Source organism: Chanodichthys erythropterus, chromosome 10, assembly GCF_024489055.1.
Source record: "Chanodichthys erythropterus isolate Z2021 chromosome 10, ASM2448905v1, whole genome shotgun sequence".
NCBI lineage: Eukaryota > Metazoa > Chordata > Actinopteri > Cypriniformes > Xenocyprididae > Chanodichthys > Chanodichthys erythropterus.
This window is the reverse complement of record NC_090230.1, coordinates 670,378-697,069: the sequence shown is the minus strand read 5'-3', so window position 1 is coordinate 697,069 and position 26,692 is coordinate 670,378. Positions and strand designations below refer to the sequence as shown.

General features: G+C 38.2%; 1 protein-coding gene across 3 annotated transcripts in view; it reads left to right on the top strand.

Annotated features, from left to right (window-relative positions):
- arhgef3 (Rho guanine nucleotide exchange factor (GEF) 3) overlaps nt 1-26,692 on the top strand; it is a 165,337-nt gene that overhangs the window by 110,374 nt on the left and 28,271 nt on the right. The window contains exons 1-2 of one of the 3 annotated variants that reach the window (XM_067395771.1): nt 7,184-7,320; nt 12,396-12,458. In XM_067395771.1, coding sequence (XP_067251872.1) covers nt 7,288-7,320; nt 12,396-12,458 — 96 coding nt within the window. In that variant the 5' untranslated portion in view covers nt 7,184-7,287. Of the gene's footprint in view, nt 1-7,183; nt 7,321-12,395; nt 12,459-26,692 lie in introns of those variants that run through there. The other 2 variants (XM_067395772.1, XM_067395770.1) reach the window with 2 other exon arrangements.

The following is a 26,692-nucleotide window of genomic DNA, read 5'->3' as shown; positions in this document are numbered from 1 at the left end:
AGCAGTCCAGTTTATCAAAAAGCGTTTTCTCAATTATTTCCGCACTCCCAAAGCTTACTTCTAGACGAGACCATGCCATTCTACAGCCGGCTGCCGGATCGGCGACATGGACGGCTCTTACTCTTTTAACATGTTCTGAGGACTGCGGTCCTAGCCATCTTATCAGAAGATCGAGCTCCTCACTAGGGCTAAGTGATAGTCCTTCTAGAGCATTAATAAATGACAACTTCCAGGCCAAGTAATTTTCCGGGCGATCATCAAACTTACTAAGCCCTGAGTTCACAAGCTCACGACGCACTAGGTATCTGGCTATTTCACTCATACCTGCATGGTCTGAAGAGGATGGCTGATGCGTTGCACTGCTAAGATAGGAAGTCTGAGGTTTGTTCGATTTCTCCGAAACTGGAACTTGTCCATATGCTTGATTTTGAGAGAGCGGTGTGTATGGCAGGTTAACAGGAGTGTGCTGAGGAAATGGTAGCTGTGTGCTGGGCATTTTGTGCTGACTTATTTGGTATGGTTTAGGAGTAGACATGCGGTCCAGTCTGTCAGCATCTTGTGTGACATGGCTTGTGGCAGTCGTGGTGGGCAGTGCAGGCGGTATCTTGAACTGTTCGTTATCACGGGAATCAGGCTCTGCTTTAACGAGAGGGAGACAATGAAAACTTGATCCAGATAGACTGTCCACATAGTCCTTTGTGCGCTTTTCAACAGTCTCCTGTGGAAATGCTGTGACATCCATCGCCATATTAATTTCTCCTGACTCAATCTCTGCTGCAGCCGCTTCCAGAATCTCAGCTTCTTTTGCTGCCGCTGCAACCTCCTTTTTATGCTGTAGAGATAACAGTTCAGATTCCAGTTTAGCCTTTTCTAGCAGTACTTCTGCCTCTCTTTGGATGAATGTTGTATGTGCTCTAACTGCTTCCGCTTTAGCTCGTGCTCTGGTTGCTGCCATACTTGCAGTGGATGGTCTTGAGCTCTTGGAAGAGGCAGATATCAATGACCTTGTTTCCAGTCAACTGAGTGAGACATTCGATGTGGTCTGCTGTTGCTCCTCAGCTTTCTCTTTAACATCCATCTTGAGCCAGTTGCGATGGGTGAAATAACTGGATAGCTGTTTTTCTTGTAATGTGCTGTGTTCTGCCCGTCGTGATGATGCTTTTTCACTATTCTGTCCTCTGCATGCGTGTGCATTGAGCATGCATATACAGATAGCCAAACATTGTAAAGAGATGAGGAGGCTTCAATGACGACTCAGATTATTAAAGGATTAGTTCACTTTTAAATAAACTTTTGCTTATAATTTACTCACCCCCATGTCATCCAAGATGTCAACGATGTCTCTTTCTGTTTTTGATGAAAACATTTCAGGATTTTTCTCCATACATGGGGCTTGAATGGGCACCAGACGGTTCAAGGTCCTAAAGACAGTTTCAGTGCAGCTTCAAAGGGCTTTAAACTATACCAGACGATACCAGACGATGAATAAGGGTCTTATCTAGCGAAACGATCAGTCATTTTAATTTTTTTTTTTAAAAAGTTTACGTTTTATAAGCACAAATGTTCGCCTTGCTCTGTTCTCGGATGAGCGTTCGTGACGTCACGTAATACGCAATTACGTTAAAAAGGTCACGCATGACATAGGCCTGACTACTGAACTAGGGAGCTGATTGAGACACACGCCGTTTACAAAAACAAGGTAAAACAACTAATGGTTCTTCCATCCTGTGTTGTCAGTACCATCAGACTGTCATACCCTTCTCCATCAGAACAAAAACACCTCTAAAGGGGGTCGCACACCGGACGCACAAGCTCAATTTTGACTCGACTCCTGATAGAAGAGCTGCACAATGGGAGTGTTTTACGTCAACAGGGAAACACTACATATGCTTTAATATTTCGCACTGAGGTTAGTGTACATGGACAAATGGCACAACAAAGCAAAAAGAAAGAAAAGGCTACGTTTATTATACATTTTTAGACTTTATTCAAGCTGTTAAACTAAGAATGTAAAACCAATGCATCTTGCAGCACAGGGTGAAGTCAGTATGTACATTAATGGGAAATATAATATACATTTAATGTAAACAATGTACATGGCGCTCTGTGGCGCAGCAGGATTTTGAACAACTTCCTGGGCGCCGCGGACAGGCACCGAATGTCGCTGCCGGTGTGTACACTCATAGGAAACAATGCGTTCGAATTTTAAAGACGTGGCTCCGCGCTGAGCTTCGGGTCCAGTGTGTGATCCCCTTAAAATGCTGTTGCTCAGTAACGGTGGAAATTTTGTCCGGTAATGCAGTGAGATGGAAATAGGGACTCACCGACTGATTCTAATGGCGGGATTGAAATGGTCCAGTCGTGGCAGCATCTAGATTCTTCCTCTGTTGGCAATGGTTGGCATTTGCCACATGTGCACCACCACGTCTCGTTAGATCTTCGTCTGCCCGATGCTGGAGAGGTGTGTGTCGCCGCAGCAGTCTCTTCCATCTGCCTAATTTCTTCCTCTGTGTATTCCGGTTCAAAAGGTAGGGCAGGTGAAAAACTCATCTTCTCCTCGTCCGACATTGTTGTTTTAACGTTACCTTTTTTTGTAAACGGCGTTTGACTTAGTATTTGCATGTTCAAGTTGTAAACACCGAATCTGTACTTCCGCCTATGTCATGCGTGACCTTTTCAGCGTAGTTGCGTATTACGTGACGTCACGAACGCGCATCCGAGAACAGAGCAAGGAGAACATTTGTGCTTATAAAACTTTTTTTTTTTTTTTTTTTTTTAAAAACGACTGATCGTTTCGCTAGATAAGACCCTTATTCATCGTCTGGTATAGTTTAAATCCCTTTGAAGCTGCACTGAAACTGTCTTTAGGACCTTGAACCGTCTGGTGCCCATTCAAGCCCATTGTATGGAGAAAAATCCTGGAATGTTTTCATCAAAAACCTTAATTTCTTTTCGACTGAAGAAAGAAGGACATGGACATCTTGGATGACATGGGGGTGAGTAAATTATAAGCAAAAGTTTATTTAAAAGTGAACTAATCCTTTAAGTAAATTTTCTCTTTACTTGACTTTGTTGAGTGCGATCAAGTTGTTTCTCTCAAACTCTGTTACATTCTTTTGTGAAACTGCAAAATAAATACAAAAATGCTTACTTTATATATAAACAAACAACATACATAAACTCGTTCTGCAATGTTTACATTAACATCGCTAAATTACAGTAGTTGTTATGGTATCACATGGCGATCCTTAGAATGTGCGCATAATGCACGTGAAACCGTTAAAATGCTTTCAATATATATAAATATTAACAAGATCCAAACCAAAAATATTTAAAATAACACATATTAATGATAAACTTACAAGCAAAGCTTCTCCAGGGCATTAAACAATGAATAGAAATTAAAGGAGCACGCAATCTTTCTTCTGCGCAGAAAGGGAAAATGGATGCTGCACTTTGTGTGCTTGAAAGCATAACAAATAAAGTTTTATCAAACGGGAGTTTAACTTAACCTATGACAAACAACGACCTCCAGAGGGGAGGAAAGTGTAATGTTAGACATGGCATAATACTCTGTGCACTTTTAGTCCACAAATGCCAATGCTAAAGAAGAATAGGCAATCCAGGAAATAACTGAACTAACGGAGGCCAGAGATCGCTAACTATGGCTATTCAAAACACTTTTCAAGACAATAAATACACGATTGAGATGATGTATGCATGTATTGACTGAATTTGCCTCTGAATAGCGTGGGCGTGGCCGCATTAGCGGATAATGAGCTGAATCACGGATTTCTGATATGGCTCTCTTTTCATAAAGATTACATAAACACAGAATGTTTGTTTTCGATTTGACTTACACCATTTAAAACCTGACATTTCAACGTTTTTTTTTAGACATGTCTAATTTTTTTTGTGATTAGTATTCACTAAGTTAGTTCATTTTCTGAGAACTATCAGATTGGACTTCCTTCAGAGGGAGACGAGAGAGATTATGCATCATGTTAGTTTTCTTTATTTTACAAAAAGCACAACATTTTGTTTTTACAAAATGTGTACACAATTTTGTGTACACAAATAAAAGAAGATATTCCACAGATTAAAATGGTGTATAACTCTTAATTGTATGTGCAACATTAACAAAGTATTTTGAGTCTCTTTCACACTGGTAAGAAAAAAACCTCGGTGGTATCGCCGGCGATACCCTCAGACCTCAGTGTGTTAAGTCTGTTTGGCTGCAATGTGAAAAAAAACCTCAGGAAGTTAAATTGCACATATGGAAGTTTTTATAATCATAACATTATAATAATAACTTCTTAATGACATAATTATGTTTCTACTCCAATTCATTTGCTGCTTGAACTGAGGCGCAACGGCGATCTGTCACACTACAGTAAAGACTGCCAAAATGTTATTTGTTTAATTTTAATAATAATGTTGACAGAATTTGAAGGCAGAGAATTTGCTTAAAATTAAAAGCGACAAGGCACAAAGCTTATTGTGATTTATTGGATTGGGAGGTGTGCTACAAACAATGGGTCTTATTCACTAATAATTGCGTGGATTATTTTGTATTTTTACACACAGGAGAAATTCTCATGAAAAATCTCTGCCAAATTCACAACATGTGCTTACGAACATGAATTTGTTTTTAACCTCGTTCTTATTTTAGTGAATTTTGGAGTATTCTAAATGTGCATGAGGTTAGTAATTTGCATAAAGTACGCCCAAACCATGTCCATATAAGGGCTTTCCGTGCATGCTCTCCTTACAGACTTACGTCAATCTCGTCAGACATGCAGCTGTTTAAAGACACACTCTCGCCTGATCCTCGAGCAATGCCAAGCGTGCCATTCTCATCAGTTCTCACCTTTCATACAGAACCAGATTACAGACCTCTCATGAGCCAGCTGTACATACACATATATCTGAATTATTCAGAGAAACATCGCAGGTGAACATAATCACTGTATATGATGAAATGTATATAAGATTCAATTGTATTATTCAATAATTTTATTATCTAATTTTATATATGGATTATATAATACATATATTAATGTAACTTTAATATAATTATAGGATATATTATTATAATGTAAGGATGAAATTTCATATTTATATAACTACATGATTATAAGGCCATACAGAGTGCTTTTTTTTTTGCATTCGAGTAATTTCAGTTCCTATGTTTTGTCATAAATTTAGAAGGATTCTTCATCTTTTCCATGATCTTTCTTTATACAATTATTAGTATTATCTGTTTGTTTGATGTTGCCTTTTTCGATTTGAGGCAAACCTGATCCACTCTGATGATATAGCAGTCGAGTAAGAACATCTACTACCAAACCAAGAAACAGTACTGTGATTTGGCAACCTCCAGTGATTCAATCACCGTGTCTGTGTGAGTGCACCTCAAAAATTGTGTATAGACAAGGAGAAACCAACATTTAAAGTGTCCAACCACAGCTTGTTTCGTTTTTGTGTAGTGTGACAGTAGAAATAGTTCTCACAGTACGATATGTTCACAACACAGCTGAATGTGACATTGTGAGTAGCCTAAGTTCACTGAGCTTCACTGAAAATTCATGTTAAAATTGATTAATCTGATATTTACATATACATATCTGAATTTTATCAATGTGGCTATAAATAGCAATGTCAGATTTCATGCGATTATGCATTTAGGAATAATAGTAAATGCCCTTGTCGATGGTTATAGGTGTAATAGTTAAGTGCAGTGACAATTACTTCTACACTTGTGGTACCAGCTAACATTGAAGACCCCATTTAAAAGATCATGTGAACAGCCTCACCAAAAAAATCCTAATTGTACTGTCAATATTCACAATTAACCAACACTAATTATTTTCCATTTAAAATGAAGAAAATCTAACTAAATCCCACTGGTAATTAATTATAACACTGTAGTGACATTGTATATGTATATGTACATGTATACTCATCATGTAAATATGATGATTCCAGCATGCCTTAAAGGCAGCATCAGATACACAGCGCACTTCTTCAACAGGAAATGCTTAAAGGAAGACAAAGAAGTGTGTTTAGCAGGGATTTTCTGGCTTCCTGTTGCTAACTGTTCGCTAAAATCTCCTAAGATGTATATTTTTAACAACATACACTACAGTCAAAAGTTTGATCGAAAATACAGTAAAAATAGTAATATTGTGAAATATTGAAGTTTACAGTTTAAAAGAACTTTTCTAAGTGAATATATTTGAAAATGTATTTATTTAAATTTATTCCTGTGATCAAAACTAAATTTTCAGCATCTTTACTCCAGTCTTCAGTGTCACGTGATCCTTCAGAAATCATTGTAATATGATGATTTTTTGCTCAATTATTATCAATTATTATTGGTGCCAAGTTATTAATAATGGTTCTTATTATCATGTTATTATATTATTAAACCATGTTTTTTTTTTTTTTTTTTTTTTTTTTTTTTCAGGATTCTTTGTCAAATAGCATTTATTTAAAATAGAAATATGTTGTAACATTAAAAATGTCTTTACTGTCTCTTTTGATCAATTTAATGTTTCATTGCTAAATAAAAGTATTAGGCTTTTTTTATCTTATACTTACCCCAAAATTTTGAATGGTGGTGTATCACAGTTTCCACAAAAATATAATGATCAGAAATGTTTCTTGAGCAGCAAAACAGCATATTATAATGCTTTCATAGTTCACAATATTATGGTTTCTACTGTATTTCTAATCAAATAAATGTAGCCTTAATGAGCAGAAGAGACTTTAAAAAAAAAAAAAAAAAAAAATCATAATAATTACAAACTTTTGACTGGTAGTGTATCAACAATTAGGGTTAACCCTGCTGTGAAACATTATTCAGATAATAATTGTACCAAAAAGAAAAAAAAGAGTAACCTTTCTGGTGTAAAGCCCAGTTTCTTTCCAGCAGCTCTGGATAATGTGGGTGAGGAGGGTGGAAAAGCGATTGTGTACTATTCTTCCCTGTAACAGGATGCTGTTTGTCTCACTGAAGGGGCCTTTGACGCCACCGGCCTCAGACAAACACAAGCAGAGATGTAGTCTGAAAGCTCGCACCCTGCTCCTGCCCGATATAGCACCGACACACTTCCTCCAGAACATCCTGTTTGCTGCTCTCCTGTGTACTGACACACACACACATACACACATCTGTTGACACACATGGCTGAAGGTTAGACAGGTGACAGAGCTCCATGGTGGGAGATTGTGAAGGTGTTTTTGGGGGTGTAGTGTGTCTGAGGAACAGTGCTGTGAAGCCCAATGATGGGGTGCTGCCTTTTCATCCATCAGAAGGTGAGCGAACATGTTATTTAGTTATGAAATGGCATACCTCAAATTATGTGATCTTGGAAGATTTTGAATTTCGTTTTATTATCAGACTATGCACACTTTGGCATCTTGGCAAATCTAAGAACAGTCTGAAACACTGTTCTTTTCTTAAACTAAAGAGGAGACACATGCAATTACTGGGGGCTTTTTCTCAGGAGAAACATCAAAAGTCTCCGTTTGCTCTCCATTTCATCTCATTGCTGTCTAGGAGAAACATCTGTGATATTAGAGATGTTATTCTTGATTTTTACTTCCTACAGAGCCATTTTTGGTTCCCGAAAGAACCTTTCAGAGAATAGTTCTTAAAAGAACTATTTTTATTAGTGTAAAGAACATTTTAAAAAATCTAACAAAACTTTTGTGGAATGGAAAACTTCCATGGATGTTAAAGGTTCTTCATGGGACCATCGATGCCAATAAAGAACCTTTATTTTTCAGAGTGCGCAGGCAGATGAATTGTCTTCTGTTGTTATGTAAGCTTGAGTGTGTTTTATGTGTTTCTCTCAAAATTCTTCTTGTTATAAGTGTTTGAAATTATTTATTGTTCTAAGTGAGGGATAAAGTTGGGTTTGTATGGTTGTTAGGTTTGTTATAGTCTACATGTGAAAGTAGTTACGCAACTGCAAACTTGTATTTACTGTGTAAGTTTTTTGTGATACATTAGGTGGTTCTGGATTGTTTTTTCAGTGGCATAATGACTTACTTTTTTTTTTGAGTGCAATCAATGGATAAAAAACAGCAATACTCTCCATATAAATGTTCCTATAGCTGGTTTGGCAAAGTAAAGCTAAATCACCCAAATGTGCTGTATTCTAGTTCATGTATTTCATGCAGTCTGATTTGTTTCATAACTGATGGACTTTGCAACAATGACATTGTTATTGAGCTAAATTGATTATACTATTGTCTTTTATTGCTGCTTTACAGCTGAAGCTGAATTTGTTTTATAATTGAAGAATTTTGCAATGTTAATACTGTTATTTTCCTGTTTATTACTGTGTGCATCATGGTCAAAAATACTGTACAAACAGTTATATTGTGAAATAATATTATTAAAATAATTAAAAAAAAGTTTTCTAAAAGAACATATTGTAAAATGTAATGTATTCCTGTGATCAAAGCTGAATTTTCAGCATCATTACTCCAGTCTTCAGTGTCACTTGATCACTGAAATCTTTCTAAAATGCTGATTTGCTGCTCAAGTAACATATCTCATCATCAGTGTTGAAAACAGAGCCGGAAACTGTGATACACACTTCCGTATGCCCTCATGTTGTTCCAAACCCATCTGACTTTTTCTCTTCCATAGGTCACCCCATATTAACAGAAAAACACAGAATTGTTGACATTTTTTATTAAAAAAGAAGAACTGAAATATCACATGGTCCTAAGTATTCAGACCCTTTGCTCAGTATTTAGTAGAAGCACCCTTTTGATCTAATACAGCCATGAGTCTTTTTGGGAAAGATGCAACAAGTTTTTCACACCTGGATTTGGGGATCGCTGGATTGTTGGATGGAAAACGCTGGTGGACAGACATTTTTAGGTCTCTCCAGAGATGCTCAATTGTGTTTAATTAAATCTTATTTCTCACCATCTTGGAGTCCTTCAGACAGGCTTTCATGTGTCTTGCACTGAGGAGAGGCTTCTGTCAGGCCACTCTGCCATAAAGCCCTGACTGGTGGAGGGCTGCAGTGATGGTTGACTTTCTACAACTTTCTCCCATCTCCCGACTGCATCTCTGGAGCTCAGCCACAGTGATCTTTTAAAAAAGATTTTAAAAAATAACTCAGATATTTTGATGTAAATGTAAAAGTAATGTTACTTTACTAGTTGCTTGAAAAAGTAATCTAATTACGTAACTCATGTTACATGTAATATAATGTAATATGTTACCCTCAACACTGAAACCAATATTTGGATTCAGAAGACACAAGTCATGTGGACTGTTTCTATGGGTTATGGTTTAATATTTTAGTGTGTTAATATCTTAGAGTAAATGATGACAGCATTTTAAAAATTCAAGTAACTGATTTTATTTTGTTACATAATATTTAAAAATATTTGTCAGTGTCAGAATGTATTCCAGTATTCCATTCTGAACATACCTGAAATAATTGTACTGTCTTCTTCAAATAAGAGACCTAAATCTATTTTCTGGCAATAGTGGGAGTTCTTAGGCTGTACATTATGGACTTGAACTTATACAGCGGGTGTTATTATTGGGTCATGAGCAACACTACAGCAGCTTCCAGACCTTCACGTGTTCTATTGTTCGTACTCATGGATCAGTATTTAGATATTCACTCTGCATGGTGCTGGTTGTCATGGAGAATAAACAGTTATGGAGCAACAATAACAAAACCAGCAATAGAACTGACCATTTTAAAAAACAGATAGAATGATTTAGATAAACATCTGATTGACCATCTACAACAACAATTGGTCTAGAATTGGTTAAATGCATTTAAAGTGAACAATCTGTCATTAACCTTACAGTATAGTCCAACAGGTCTAACGGAATGATTTATAGTAATTTGCAGGTTTAATGACACAAACTTGCTGAATACATGAACAGAATGATTGCTTTGCTTTGAAAGAAACATTGTCAGACACTGTCAATATTTCTCATGTTCTTTTCTGCAGTATAATGCTATACTGGACATTTTGTCACTGTCATGTTTGGTCTGTATCTCTGTTGGACTTTGGTCTGTTTGTCTTTGTTTCGTTTTATGCTTCCTTGTTTGCATTTGTTGCCATAGTTGTTCATTGTTTCATAAGTTGTATCAACTTTCTATTTTTTTATTGGTTTTGGTTAGTATATATTGAGCTTGTTTTCCAGTAGGTTTAGTTACATTTTATTTGTTTGTTCTGTTCAAGTGTTTTGATTCTTGAGTATCCTGAAATCCTGTTTATTTTAAAGTTTATAAATAAAAATTACTGCTGCAAATAGATCCTGCTTACCTTTTTCATCATCTGCGTCAACTAGCCGTGATCGAAAGACGGAACTATTTTGAATGGATCTAGCGGCAGTACAAATCCTCCTCCTCTCACAGGTGGATCATTCCCTCAAAGAACACTCACAGGACTTCGTAGACCTTCTCCATCTCATCCCCTATGATGACGCCAGCCTGTGTGTGTTTCTCCTCAAGGGACAATTCAAGAATTCGTCGACTGGGTGCTACTTCAGTGCAGATCCCCTTCACCATCTGTAATTGTGAGGAGGATTACTCGTCACCAGTGCCCACAATCTACTCAACACTACCTGCACCAGCAGCCACACTCACCACGGAGCAGTAACCTGAGCCCACCCCAAACTCACAGCTAGAGCCTACCACAAGAGAAGAGCCTGAGACCATCAAGGAGAAACTACCAGAGCCAACACAGATCCAAGGAGTGCTATGTCTGACCAGGTGCATGGGCTGGCATCAGTATCCTTAATGGAATACTTATCTGAGGCCATTTTAATCCCAGAGCCTGAGCCATCTCAGCCATGCATGGAGTTTGACCAGGTGCGAGAGCCAATCCATGAGTCTATTCCTGTGTGTTTACTAGTGGAGTATGAATGAATGATGTGGAGCCCCACCCTTACTTCAACTGCTGAGAAGTGTGTGCTGAACTCTAGGATGAGTATAATTGAGGAGGAGAAAAAGATTAGCACCATGCCTGTTTCATTGCCCAAAACCAAGTCTGTGTCATTGTGGATGCTCTCACCCTGCCTCCCACTCACACCTCTTCTGCCCATCCCGTAAAGACCATGAGGCCGTTTCTGATCTCGCTGCCTCGGACACACTAGCTCCGCCTCAGTCCTTCCTTGGCTTCACCTCGGCTGCTCGTCCCCAGGTCATGGTCTCCAGGACCTTCAGTGTTGTCCATTTTCTTTGGCTCCATCTGAGTCTCCAAAACAGCCAGTGGCACAGCCTCTGTCAGACGTCACCCTGGTTCCACCTGGCCTCTATATTAAGTCTCCACTACAGCTCCACTGTGGGCCTTCATATAGCACTGTTTGAGGTCGCTCCCTGGCTCCTCCCACCATCGTCTCCTCCCTGGGTTCTCCCTTGCCCTGGATTGTCACGTCTACCAGCTTTGCATCCTCCTACTAAGCCCCCACCCTCCTCTGATGGACTTTTTTTGTTGGCTTGGGGACGTGTTTGCATTTGTTGCCATGGTTGTTCATTGTTTAAGTTATATCACCAGTTTCTTGTTGCTTTGGTTTAGGTTAGTATAGATTGAGCTTGTTTTCTTTTAGTTTTCATTGCATTTTAGTTGGTTGTTCTGTTCAAGTGTTTTGATTACTGAGTAATATCCTGAAATCCTTTGTTATTTTTGAGTTTATAAATAAAAATTGCTTTGAGTATATAAATTAGATCCTGTTCACCTTTTTCATCATCTGCATCGACCAGCTGTGACAGCCGCCATCACAGTGTAATTTATTTAAAGTGCAATTTTATATCAGTCTAAAAGAAAATCATAGTTTCTGGTTTATCCCTTTTTTGTTCAGTTTGTCTGAAAGCAAATAGCACTCCCCATAGAAAAAATGAAAAGAAACAGTTTTAATTGTATTTTCACTTGAACATTTTTCCTTATGTTTAAAGAAAATATATATAAGTATGGTCTTTGTAATAAATAATCTTTTTTACTTTCCTTTTTACTTGTTTTTTTAGAAATAAAAAAAAATATATATTTTTTGAATATTAAATCAAAAATGATTTAATCAAAATAAATATAATTTGAGAAAAAGTAATACACTTGGCTGTAACAGATTAGAGTATTTTTTCAGTGTATGCGCACCACTCATTCTTTGCTTTTCCATTTATTACTGACATTTTTCAAATGCTGAAAATATACTTAATTTCAACATGATGAACCTACAAGCTTTATCTTGTGTTGTTGTGTGATAGTGATCTATGTATAAGTTCTGCATGACAATTTCAAAATAATGAAATAAGTAGGATCAAAAACATGCAAGTGTTATGAAACAAATTCTGTTTGTTAATGATAATGGAGCACTCAACTGATTATCATTTGTGTCTTTACAGAAGAAGAGGAAGCAGAGGAAGAGAGATGTGGACTCACTCAGTCTGTGCAGTTTGGACATCAATGTGAGTTACTTAAATGTGTATTATGAATTACAATACTCATAATGCACCCAGAAACGAGTTTTAGCACTTCCGGTTCCTTCATCTTAAAGTCAATGGGTTTTTGGTTAAATGCCTGAAATAAAACCCCCTTTTCCATTTTTTGCTAACAACCACAGAGGTTAAGAACATTAAATGTCATCAGCTGAACAGATAAACTCATTTAATCACTAGTTGCTTTCTTAGCCTCGTTGTGTTTATAATTGCCTCTTGCAAAACTGTTATAACTCAAACTTTCAGGGAAAATGTTTTTTAAATGGAGTTGTCTGAAGCTTAATGGTGGTCATGCAACCGTGGTGTAGTTATTTTTTTAACCTAACTTTAGCTTTTTATTTTTGGCAATCGTATTTAGGCTTCAAAATGTATAAAAGTGTTCATTTGTGAAGATTATCATGATGAACAATAGAATCACAAGAATCACAAGCTTTTTGTTTTTTGGTTACAGAGCTTATTTTTTGCAATAATCCAAAAGCTAATGTAAAAATCCTATTGGGTTTTTGTGGAGGGAACCAGAACTTCCATACTGGCCTACAAAAATATGTCTTCACTGCAGTTCTGTATAGCTCCTTGATATCAGAAACCTTCCTTTTATTAATGGCAACTATTTTGATTATAAATCCGCAAGCCCGCGTCTTGCTTCCCAATGCACATGAACAAAAGGGCATGTAATTGCAAGGTTTTATTAGAAGTGTATGATTGCATGTTTTTGCTTTTGTGGTCTGATGGTGCTTTGTGTAGAGCTCCTTCCAGTGAGGAATGCAATGTCACTCTCAATGATCTGACTCAAAATGACAGCACACATCTCTCCAAAATGTTGTGATCATTAATGTACAGTACCAGTAATGTTGTGATATAGTAATATTCAAGCATTCAAAAACAAGCTGCCAATGACTCTTTAATGACACTGAAGGATGTTTAGTTCTGTGTAACTCTGCATGGAACAGCCATTCAGAAATATAGGTACAAGTGTTAATGTTTTACATTTTTGCTTTATTGTCTGTAACACCCATTATCCAGGTTGTTATTACTGAATGTACTATTGCTCTTAAATACTTATTTTATGATTCTCCTGGTTGGTTTATGTTTAGTTTTAAGGGGCAGCACATCTGTCTCATGACCATACTTGAAACTATACAGCCGTATTTCATTTTTAAGACCAATAGTTTAGTGCATTTGAACTTATAAAACTGCTAGAACTTACATGATTGAACTTACTGTTTGTTAGATTCTCCAGGCAGATTTTTTTTTCTTTCAATGGCATTTTTAATAACAACATCTGATTCATCTGATTTCTTTTCACACAAATCATGATTACAGGTCCAGATTATTGATTAATAAAGTGGTTCCTACACAATACTATGTTAAGACCTCAAAACGGAATTTCCGTTTAGGACAACAAAATGTTTAATTATTAAAAGTATAAATTATTATACAAATGACCAATAATCAATTGACATTCTAAACTTTTTTTTTTCCCATCATAGACTGCCTGTATGAGCTCTGAACAAAAGGAGCTGATTTTCAGCATGGTAGAATTCTCTTGTCAGCTCTGGGTGGGTTTGTTTGGGAAGGTGGGTTTGTTACGGATGTGCTGTGATGTCAGTGTGGGGAATTCTAACATGGCTGGCCATTGTTTTCATGTTTGGGTGCTCCTCTCTTACTCATACATGTGACCCAGTCATAAAATTAGTATTATTCTTACTCAACAATTCATCATTCGAGTCACTGAAAGTAATCACTTTCCATATTTAAAGTTCATAATATGAATTATGGGGTCTGGCCCACTTTTTAAGGCTTGGACCCTCAAAAGGAAGTCAAAACAAAAGGTTTTGTCTTACAAGTAGGGTTATTGTAGGTCATTATTGTTAACTGAAACTAAAACCATAAAAAAAAAAAAAAAAAAAAAAAAACTTTGACTAAAATTAAAAGGATTACAGGAAATGTACAAATAAATTCAAAATATATTTAAAACATTAATAAAAACTATAAAAGTATAATCAATGATACTGCTTACAGGTAAAGGAGACCGGGGAGCATTTTTTTCCCCTAGGTCTCCAACTGTAATAATTTTCCTACTTAAAATGTGAATCTTTGAAACTTGTGTAACCACTGTAAATTAACCACTACTGGGGTGGGATGAGTTATAACACTAATAGGAAACATGGAAATCAAGTAACAAATATATATAATCTGCTGAATGGAGATTATATCAGTTCTGTCATACAATGTTCACACAATGTTTCAGGCAATTTTTTAGTAACCACAAAATTGAGATGTCATAAATCACTTTCAATAATCAAGTCTCAAGTCTAGTTTATTTATAGAGCCCTTTACCACTACTCAGTAGACCAAAGGACTGTCCAGTCAGAAAATACAGGAGATAAAAACAACATAAAACATCAAAGAAAAATATTAAACATAACAATAAGATAAAATACAGCTTCCAAATATCAACAATTAAAAGCAATAGAAAACAAATGTTTTCAATTGAGATTAATGGTAGATACAGATCTAATGTCAGACGCAAGGGCATTCCACAATCTCGAGCCATAATGTAGTTCCATAATATAACCTGAGGCCATTCCATGTACTGCTTTATAAACATATACCAACACTTTATACTGAATCCGATATTTAACCGCGAGCCAATGCAAATTTTCCAAAACTGGTGTAATATGCTCTAGTGTTGTCAAAAGTACCGACTTCGGTACCTATCGGTACTGAAATTTTAAAAATGTGACGCTTTGAGCGCTGTTGAGCGGATTCGTAAACATCTCTCATTGGCCATTGTGTTGACGCGCTCATCGGATATGCCTGTGATTGGCTACAATGATCAGCGCGTGGGAGCATTTGAAAGCAAACAGAAGTGTTTGAATTTGAAAGCGTTTTGAAAGTGATTGAAAGCAGGTGTCTAACAGTGGACTGATCCGCAATAGACGCCTGCTTTCAAACGCTCCCGTGTGTATCTGTGTAAGCGCTTAGTGAAGAGATTAATTGATGACTATTTTTACAGCGTTGATCATTGAAGCCTATCACAGACATATCCGATGAGCCGTGAAAACAACGGTCAGAGTCTGAGTCTTGTTTACTCCCGAAAAAAGTGCATTACATTAATCCAGGCAGGAGGAAATAGATGCATGAATCACTGTCTTAAGATCAGCATCTGACAAAAAATATTTATATTTATTTTTTGCAATAATCCTTAACTGGAAAAAGTAGCTTTTCACCACATACTGCATCTAAGCATCAAATCTAAGTGCCAAATCAAAAAATAATGCCCAGATTTCATATCTGGGACTTCACATTCACTGACCAAGACCTAGTCTATCTTTTAAGTCACTGTCAGTCCCATCTGGCCCAAAAATGATAACTTCAGATTTATTCACATTTAACTGGAGATGAAAAAAAGACATTTGAGAAATCTTTCCTTCAGGTTTACGAGGTACATACATCTGAATGTCATCAGCATAAAGAGAAGGCATCCCATATTTTTTTTTAAATCAGACCCAGGGACAGCATGTATATAGAAAACAGAGTAGGCCCCAAAATGGAGCCCTGTGGAACTCCACAGTCAATAAAAACTCTAGAGGAACAAAATTCCCCAACCCTTACCAAAAAGAAAACCATTTTAAAACAGTCCCTCTCAGACCAATAGGTTACTGTAGTAACCCTGGTTCTCTGAAACATTGAGTGGAGAGATCTGCCTATGGGAAGGGCATTCATACCTAACCTCTGCAGAAGCATCCAATTGCACCAAGTCTGGCTAGACAGACAGAAGCGTGCAGCCAATGTCAGGTAAGGCCCCACCCACTTACCTGAGAGTATATCAGGCCTGCATGCGCTGCAGTAAGTGGGTCATTCTACAGAAACGTCCACTTTTCTGTCCCTAGACTTTACAGAAATATTACACTTGAAAAACACTTTAGGATTACAATTTTTTTTATATTTTAATATGAAACAATATGTTATTTGAACAATTAAACCTTCTTGAGCCATCAATGTGCCAATATTTGTTTTTTAATTAATTCTAAAAATTCCAAGCACCACAGAAGTGGTCGTCCCCACAGTCATGTACAGAGGGAAAGTACTTTATTTTGAGCTCAGAAACAGGTTTTTCTACCATTTTAATTTCAATAATGTATGCATAACTATCAAATATATAATGTAAATAACATAAAAAAAACCAAATGCCAAATAAATATTATAAAATATATAATGAATGTAGTTGTCCCCTGGTGTTGTGTCACTGGTGTTACCTTTAACAAAAATCTCTTATTTTGACACTGATGGCATCACTTGACTTCCTTCTTCCTGTTTCCTGAAGATCAATAAAGAAAGGCAAATGTAAAGTCCACTATCTCTTTTCAATTATCAGAAATTTTAATTAGAAAATCATAATTTCATACGAAGCTTTTAGTTGAAGTCACTGGTGTGACCTACTTTATTGCTAGGTAATTAAAAAAAAACTAGAATACAAATGGATTAAACTACTTGATTTAGTGAATATATCATGATTGACAACATGTGGGTTGACACCTTGCAGCAGCCATTTTGTAAAATGCATTTTTCATGAAAATTGTCACTGGTGTTACTGTCACTGGTGTTACCTTTTTATGAAATTGTCACTGGTGTTACCGTCACTGGTGTTACCCATTTATAGATAAACTTTATTTAAAGCTATTCATTTAGTTCTTTTGCATAAAATAGCACTAAGATTACATGATTATAACTTTTCTTTCTTATTGTTAATTCTCCTTTGGGCAGATATGGCTAAATTAAGGGTATTTGGCTAAATTCAGTGCAGCGACTTTACAGACAGCGTATTTTACAGACAGTTTTAAAATGTTGTTTATGATCTTTTTCTGACTGTTTTCACTAAGTGTCAAAGATAAGTCTTTTATTGTACACCAAATGTAAAAATTTAGTCCAATCTACTTAATTATAGGTGAAAAATTAAGGATCTTTGGTCCTACGTATACGTCACTGGAGATTCATTTTGTCACTGTTGTTACTGTTTTTTGTCTGTCACATTAAATAAAATGTGTCATATGTGACATGATAATAATTTTACATCCATTGAATTCTGCTACACTCAAGAATTAAGATTTAAAGGATTGCATCATTACTTTTCATAACTGTTTTTCCAAAATTTTCATTGTTATAGCAAATACATGGTTGCGAAATTGAATTATTATCATTCAATCACACTTTTAACTAACCTGATTAAAATAAAAATCACATAATCTCCTTATTTTTTGCAATATCATTATTATTCTGTAACTCTGACTGCATGTGCTGAAAAAAAATGAGAAATAATATTTCATAAAATTGTTTGAAAATGCCAGAGAAGTAAGGTAACACCAGTGACAAAAAAGGGGACATGCAGTCTTTAAATAAATGTACAAAAAAATAAAAAAATCATTAAGCTGTCATTTATGTGTATTCATAGAGTCAAAGTGTAATATAATAATGTGGTCTAAGTTTAAATGTTAGAAAAAGAAATACATTTTAAGACATTTTGTCATACCAAAAGTGGACGTTTCTGTAGAATGACCCAAGTATATTTGCTTCTCGTGTGGCAAAAGGGGCAAAGCTGGTGGATCTCTCCACTCTGTTTCAGAGAACCAGGGTTATGACAGTAACCTATTGTTTTCTTTCATCATATCGTGTTCGAGATCCATCTATGGGAGAGACATGGACAGCTCCTTGATTGCCCAATACACCCACAGTGAGGTTCTGTAAGCCAGAGAAGGACGTAAGCCAAAGGGGGCGGTGCCTAACATGTCCCATTAATCATGAATCTGGCAACCCTGACACATACACATAACTGCTGTGCACAGGCAGGACATGAACATGTATGTGGCACACACAAGAAAAGGACCCAGCAACACATATATACACACCCAGGCAGGAATGTAAATGCATGCTAGATGACAGGAATGTGTGTGGCCTGCTGGCCCATTTCACCCTCTGTTCCTTCACTCCAATGTGTAATTGGAAAGAAAAAATGAGGGTCGCAGGGAAGGGCTATGTAGACCCCACTCACATAACAGAATGTGCTAACACAGTTCTAGTGATATCCAGCCGGTATTAATACACAAACGCACGGGAAGAAGCCCAGCTGGCAGCAGAGCAGATGTCCTGCAGTGACTCTCCCCTGAACAAAGCTCAAGAGGTGGCTAAGCCCCTCGTGGAATGAGCTCTGATGACTCCTAGGGGCTGCACTCCCTTCGATTCATACACCAACACTATAGCTTCCACAAGCCAATGAGAGAGGCATTACTTAGATATGGGACTCCCCTTGTGAGGGGAGTGAAATGAAATAAAGAGCTGGTTGCTCTTCCGGAAAACACGGGTCCTGGTCATATACATCTATAAGGCATGACCAGGACACAGAGCATTCAGCCTCTGATCCTCTGTGGAGGAAAAAGGTGGAGGGGGACAGGGGGACAGCTTCCAACACCTCTGATGTGACCACAGGGAAGCATTTAGGCATAAAAGCAGGATTAAGCTTAAGGAAAAGCTTATCTCCAATAAGAGAGAATTTAGTGCATGAGAAATGAACCGAGAGTGCATGTAGTTCACTGACACGTTTAGCTGATGCCAAGGCCAAGAGCAAAGCCGTCTTGAAAGACAGCAACTCTAGGGAAATACTTCCCAGAGGCTCAAAAGGATATTGAGACAGAGCACCAGCAGTGCTCAGGAACAGTTTTGACGATTGGCAAAGAGCGACGGGGACCCTTCATAAATCTGCGGATTAGAGGCTGCTGCCTGATCGTTGAGCCCTCAAAGCCCACATGACAGGTCAAAATAGTCAAATAGACCTAACTGTGGAAAAGGACCTGCCCTTATCCATGAGGTCTTGTAGGAAACACAAAATATCAGGAACTGAGCACTGATATGATGTGAGACCATGCCCATCACACTACTCTTCAAACAATTGGCACTTACATCCATGTAGAAATGGCCCTGACATTCTGTATAGTAGCAACCACCTGCAGGGGAAGCCCTAGTGTGTTTAAGTTTGTCCTCTCATGGCCCAGAGAGCCACACTGTCTGGGTGTGGGTTATAAATCTCCCCATTCTGTGCAGAGGGGGAGACGCCACGGCTGGGCATATAGCAGAAGGATTATCTCTGCCAGTGCTTTGGGCCACCTGGGTGCTATCAGAATGAGAGACAGGCCCTTCTCTCTCACTCTGGCCAGTGTGGGAATTATCAGACACAGGGGAGGAAAAGCATACAGCAGTACATTGGGCCATTGGTGGGCCAGAGCATCTAACCCGTGGGGCGAGTCCACATCCATTAGTGAGAAGAACATAAGACAATGGGAGTTTTTGGCGAATAGATCTAAGGTTGCCTATCTGAATCTCATCCATATTATGGCCACTATCTGAAAGGGGAGGCGGCAATCTCTGTGGAGTGGGTTCCTCCTCCATAGAAGGCCCGCTTCTGTTCAGAATGCCCAGAACATGAGTCGTGCATAATGATAGGAAAAATCGACTGCTCCACACCAAAAGCCTGTGAGCTAGAGTGTGAAGTTTCGGCGAGCACACGCCACTGCCTTGGTATTGTCGCAGCGTACGAGCACATGATGTCACTACAGGCAAGACAAAATAATTCAGAGCTTTCCATATGGTTATAAGCTCTGAATAATTTATGAGCGCTGAAGTTAGTCTGCTCGGCCACAAACCGTTCATCGTTTTGCCCTCTTGCCTGTTAAAGGTGCATCTGACATCATAACTTTTCGCAACATCACTGTCCCCAGAGGGATTCCCTGTGCGCAAAAGTCTGCGCTCTTTCAGTGGTGCAGAGCTGCTGTGCAGGCACGTGTCACTGTTAGGCTACAGAACGGCAAATATCGCATAACGGGCTAAAAAGTAGTGGCAAAACCCATTTCATGAATGTTCTCATTCTCAGGAGTCCCAGGGGCAAAACCAGGATAAAAGAAGTCATAAGACCCTGCAGCCTGAGGCATGTGCGATATTGCACTTTTGCTCCCTCTCTGAACTGCGGCACACAGTTCATTAGAGAGATAACACGTTATTGAGAGAGACACGCTCGCATGGAGACTGAGTTCAGCTCCAAGCCTATGAAAATCACACTCTGGGTGTAAAATTGCTGTTGTTCACATTCAACCTGAACCCAAGAGATGTGATGTGCGTGAGCACACGGCAGATCTGTATGTCAAAATCCACAGACCTGGGGAGCTAAGCCCACCTCCGCACACAGACAATAAGTCCGAGGGTCTGAGTAAGAGTCCAAAAGGAAGAACTGTGAATTTGTAACATGTGCATAGATAGGCGAAATGAAGAAACTTTCTGTGTGGTGGATAAATGCTTATGTGTAAAAAAGCATCTTTCAGAATGATCGATGTGAACCGATCGTTCTGTTTTACTGAACGAGAGAGAACGCAGTGGGTTAACATTCTGAAATTGTGTTTCCTCAAATGTTTGTTCAACACTCTGAGATCCAGAATAGGACGAAGACTGTCCTTCTTTGAAACCAGGAAATTAGGGTGAAAACCCTGCTTGTAATGATGCAGAGGGACTATTTGCCCCGCCCCCTTCTCGAGAAGAGATCTTGAAACTGAAGTCTGTACCCCTTCATAATAGTTTGAATCACCCATTCGGGGGCTGACACAGACAGCCAGACTGTCACATGATTCCTGAGAGTTTCCAAACTCGCCAGAGAATTGCTTAGGGCTGTTAATTCAACCAGATCATTGTCTTCTTAGAAAGTTAAAAAATCTATTATAACAAAAGCTGCGCTAAGATCCAGAATAATTAAAGCTTATTGATTACCCGAGTCACCAATAGGTAACAAATCTTTGTCAGAGGAACTTTAAAGGGCTGCCATTCGATGTAGAAGCGAGCGGCCGCTCGCTCACAAACAAACCTCAAAGAAGACCGAACGGAACAGTAAAGCAGTGGGAGCGTTCGTCTGAGGCATCACAGATGACAGGATGGCATCTTCGTCTTCAGAGCTGTTGTGAAAGCCAGCATCATCGTCGTCCCCAGAGCCATCCATAAAAAGGAGTTTGACACCGCAAAAGAGGCTGTATCGCGGGAGTCCCCCATGTGCGCACATGCGTAATGTTTTAAAAATATGTACAAGTACTTTCCCTTTAGGATCCGTATCGGACAGTATATTGTGAAAACATAAATAGCCTAATAACACAAAGTATTTAATTTATACAATACAAATATACAACAAAACCCTATTTAAGTTAGTAGACAGTTAGATAACAGTGCTAGTGGTAAATAATTTACCTGTGACCATGATCATTTGCTTATCTTTTTACTAAAATAACCCTTGAGCTCCATAATATCTTTGCGTTACCTCACTTTGCAAGCAATCTAGATAGTGCATGCTTTGGTAATTATTTTTTTTTGTCATGATGTATACTTGTACCAACACCTGTACCAACTTGTACAAACGTTTTGATTAATCTAATTAGCTGATTAATCTTGTGCAGGTTTGCAGTGGGTTAAGTCTGGAGTCTCAATTGCCAGGGGAGAGCCATGTGCCTGCCTGGTGTGTGTTAAGCTGAGCCAGAATCTGCCTGTGCTACACAATAGATTGGCTAATATTGACATATCCTGTGGTCACTGGTACACTACTACTGCTATTGTTTATCATGCAGCCACTTGCAGTTCCTCTGGTTTGGAAAACCAGATATTGATCACTATTCAAGGGCCTTTCCCAAACAGACAGCAGCCACTGGAGTGGGTTCACCACATTTATTGCGTTATATGCATAAAATCTCTCTTGTGCTCATGCCATTTCAGTCTGTTGTCTTTATTTTTTTTAAAAAGTAGTTTGCAGTCTTGTTTTTCCCTGACTTAGTTTGTGCATTAATTTAGTTTGAAAGAAAAACACAGTTTTGCTAATCACATTGCTAGCAATTTTAGTTCTTGTGTCTCACAGTTTGGTTTAGATTTAAAGTATACACTAATGTTTTACACACACATTCTATCTGCCCATGTGAGCCAGCTTGAATTGAATATCTCACATCTCCAACTCAGCTCAAAGTAAAAGAACACAATGTATGTATTCCTCCTGCTGAATCACACCCAGGTGGCTTTTTTGCTGCAGTTTATGCCTGTGGGTACTCTAAAGATACAGAAAATATGCTGGCAAGAAAACATATATTTACATATATCAGCTGAGTTGGATTTTAATCTGGTATCTACTGTTTTTGCAGGTGATAAAGCTTAATTTTGCTTGGGTTGGATGGGGTTACTTGTTTAGATATCAAAAGCTACTTCATTTACTCAGGAGAATAGGCCCAACAGAAAAGCTTAACTGTGGCACACCCATTTTTATTGATAACTTCCATATGCTTGCAAATTCTGGTCTGATTGAGTATGGCAGCCCTGTTCTGGTGCGCTTTTGTTCTATGGCAGTGTCCTTTATATGAATATTTAGTTAATGCCACTGATGTCATGCGTACAACCTGAATAACTTGGACACAGTGAAAGGGAGAGGAGAATCTAGAGAAAGCCAGGCTAGTAGTGAGTGCCCCAGGGCTCTATATTGGGTCCTCTATTTACAGTATCTCACAAAAGTGAGTACACCCCTCACATTTCAGTAAATATTTTAGTATCTTCTCAAGGGACAATACTATAGAAATGAAACTTGTATATATTTTAGAGTAGTCAATGTGCTGCTTATATAGCAGTATAGATTTACTGTCCTCTGAAAATAACTCAACATACAGCCATTATTGTCAAAATAGCTGGCAACAAAAGTGAGTACATCCTAAGTGATAACAGCTCATGTCATGTTCATCATGTTTTTGTCTGCTTGATAGGACAATACAAATTTGCGCATCTTGTATTAGAGCAGTTCAATTATGGTGCTTTGAGTACAATTCTCTCATACTGACCACTGAATGTTCAACATGGCAAAATGGAACTCTCTGAGGATTTGAGAATTAGAATTGTTGCTCTCCACAAAGTTGGCCTAGGCTATAAGAAGATTGGTAACAGCCTAAAACTGAGTTACAGTACAGTGGCCTGTGTCATACAGAGGTTTTCTAAGATGGCTTCCACTTGGAATAGGCCAAAGAAGTTGAATCAAAGTAGTTGAGTCCTCGTGCTGTGCGTCAGGTGCAGAAGCTCGCTTCAAAAAACAGATGCATGAGTGCTGCCAGCATTGCTTTAGAGGTTGCAGAAACGGAAGGTCAGCTTGTCAGTGCTCAGACCATACGCCGGACACTGCAGCAAGTTGGTTTGCATGGCTGTCATCCCAGAAAGAAGCCTCTTCTGAAGCTGGCTCACAAGAAAGCCCCTAAACAGTTTGCTGAAGACAACCTGTCCAAGAGCATGAATTACTGAAACCATGCACTGTAGTCTGATGAGACTAAGATAAACTTGTTTGACTCAGATGGCGTCCAGCATGTGTCGCAATGCCCTGGTGAGAAGTACCAAGAAAATTGCGTCTTGCCTACAGTCAAGCATGGTGGTGGTAGCATCATAGTCTGAGGCTGCATGATTGCTGCTGGGACTGGGGAACTGCACTTCATTGAGGGAAACATTAATTCCAACATGTACTGTGACATTCTGAAGCAGAACATGATGCCATCCCTTCAGAAACGGGGCTGAACGGCATGATAATGACCCCAAACACACCACCAAGATGACAACTGCCTTGCTGAGGAAGCTGAAGGTGAGGTGATGGAGTGGCCAGGTATGTCTCCAGACCTGAACCCCATTGAGCACCTGTGTGTCATCCTCAAGCAGAAGGTGGAGAAGCGCCATGTGTCTAACATCCAGCAGCTCTGTGATGTCATTATGGAGGAATGGAAGAGGATCCCAGCAACAACCTGTGCAGCTCTGGTGAATTCCATGCCCAGGAGGATTAAGTGCTAGATAACAATGGTGCTCACACAAAATATTGACACTTTGGTCACAGTTTTGACATGTTCACTTAGGGTGTACTCACTTTTGTTGCCAGTTATTTAGACTATAATGGCTGTATGTTGCATTATTTTTAGAGGACAGTAAATCTATACTACTATGCAAGCAGCACATTGACTACCCTAAAGTATATACAATTTCCATTTCTATAGTATTGTCGCTTGAGAAGATATACCAAAATGGTTGCTGAAATATGATGGGTGTACTCACTTTTGTGAGATACTGTATGTGCCCTACCCCCCTTTCATCATGATAGCTATTGTAAATAAATGTCATTTGTGCCTTTCAAAAACCCAAGAGAGTCAGCAATTTCACTAAAGTAGTACAGAAGTATGACAATGGAAAGTAAATTGGCCACATAAGAGCTAACCGTATCCATTATATTATTTAATATTATTTAAGATTTCTGTAAGTTCCTGTTCCACCACCCTATACATTGCTTCACCAAGGTCTAAAAAAATAACCCTTCTAGGGTTCATTTCCCATATTGCATAAACAGGTAGTTCCATTTTTAGTCTCCGACGTTTGTAATCTGGACAAAAAGTGTTTGTTGACAGGCTGTGTCGGCAGCTATTTCAGGACAGGTGTGTGAGGAACCCGCCGCAGTGCTATCCTGCTTTAATGGTAGACTTAAATTAACTGCCATTATGTGACCCTTTAAACCAAGAAACCTTCATATTTATTCTGTATATAATAGATGACCAGCGTAGAACTGCAGAGTTATATGATAATGCCTCCTAAACCTCCTCAAAATGGTTAATACATCTAGTAGGCTTGGCAGCTCTTCCTGTTCACACCTTAACAGAGGTTTCTGTTTGCTTTGAGACATAAAAATAGAAAGATGTCACAAATGAGGAAACATAGAATAGTCTCTTCTGGCTTGTCCAAGAAGTGGACAAGCAAAACCAATGGTGCTGTGAAAGGCACAATATGTAAGGTTTTTGGATTAAAATATCCAAAAACCACTTGAACAGTGTTATATATTTTGTTGACTTGTGTACTTACATTATCCCAGATGTTTCCAAGAATGTTTAAATCCACAGAAATAAGCAATTTTAACCAACACACAAACCATGTTCGTATGTCGCCTATCAATGCATACATTTTGTCTCATTTCATGGACAAAGCAGGATTGCAAAATCATCTGCATGCAACAAACTATCCTTTCTCCAGTGCTGACATTACAGGTCCATCATCATATGACACTGACCTAAGTTTGACACAAAAACAATATCTGCTGACCTAGATCGAGAAATTCTTCAGGTGCTGACTACAGAAGTGACATTTACAGCACCCTTTGAAGGGCACTCTATAAAGCTGAACCCTTTCAGCAAATGTTGTCATCCCCTGACAACTGGCTGTGCACTATTTTTCAAAAAACATTCAAATAATCATGTATCAATCTCTGATTCCCTCTGGGCACCCAGTTTCTATAGGATTTAGCTCAATTGAGATGTTTTCTTCCTGCACATTTTCCTCTATGATCAATTTTTCTGCACAATGGTCCATCAGTAAAATGTCACACGAAATTATGCGCTTCCACCTGTCACTATTAAACTCATTCTAACCCCAATCAATGTCAACACTGAGAAATCATGATTTTTTTGTATATTTCTGTTGCTAATTGTTGGTTGTGGCTTTTTTTTTTTTTTTTTTTTTACATAAACTACTAGTCAAAAGTTTGTTAGTGTTCAAGCATAATATCCATCCAGCAGCTTGGAAATTGAAATTCAAGAGCAAATTGGATCCAAGTGTATTATGTTATTTCCAATTATGGACAGATTAAAGATTAAAGCCAGGGCTTTGAAAAACACAGAGCGCATCAGAGGTTTTCAGTCTCTCACATCAAAGATGTTTGGCCATGTTCAGGCGTTCAAAGGATCATAACACTATCGTCATCAGGTTGGTGGTCATCTTTAAGAGGGTCTTTGATGCCACAGGAATGGAGCGATGATAGCTTTGATCAGATGAAAACAACATTCAGATTATAAAGTGTATGATGTTTTATGAAAACATTACATTACATCACATGCCTTTTCATGGATTATTCGCTTTATTTATTTATTATTCTGAGTATTATTATTTGCTGTGTGGTATTTCTTTTGTAAATTACCATATCCATAATTTTGGTGGACCAAAAAATGTGCGAATAATCCCACAGAAATTAAAGGATGGACTCCAGCTGTCAGGGTTATGTTTAGTTTTGTTCTGTTCCTATTTGCCTGAGTTCCCTGTCATTGTTAGTTTCCATTGTTGTTAATGAGTTACACACCTGA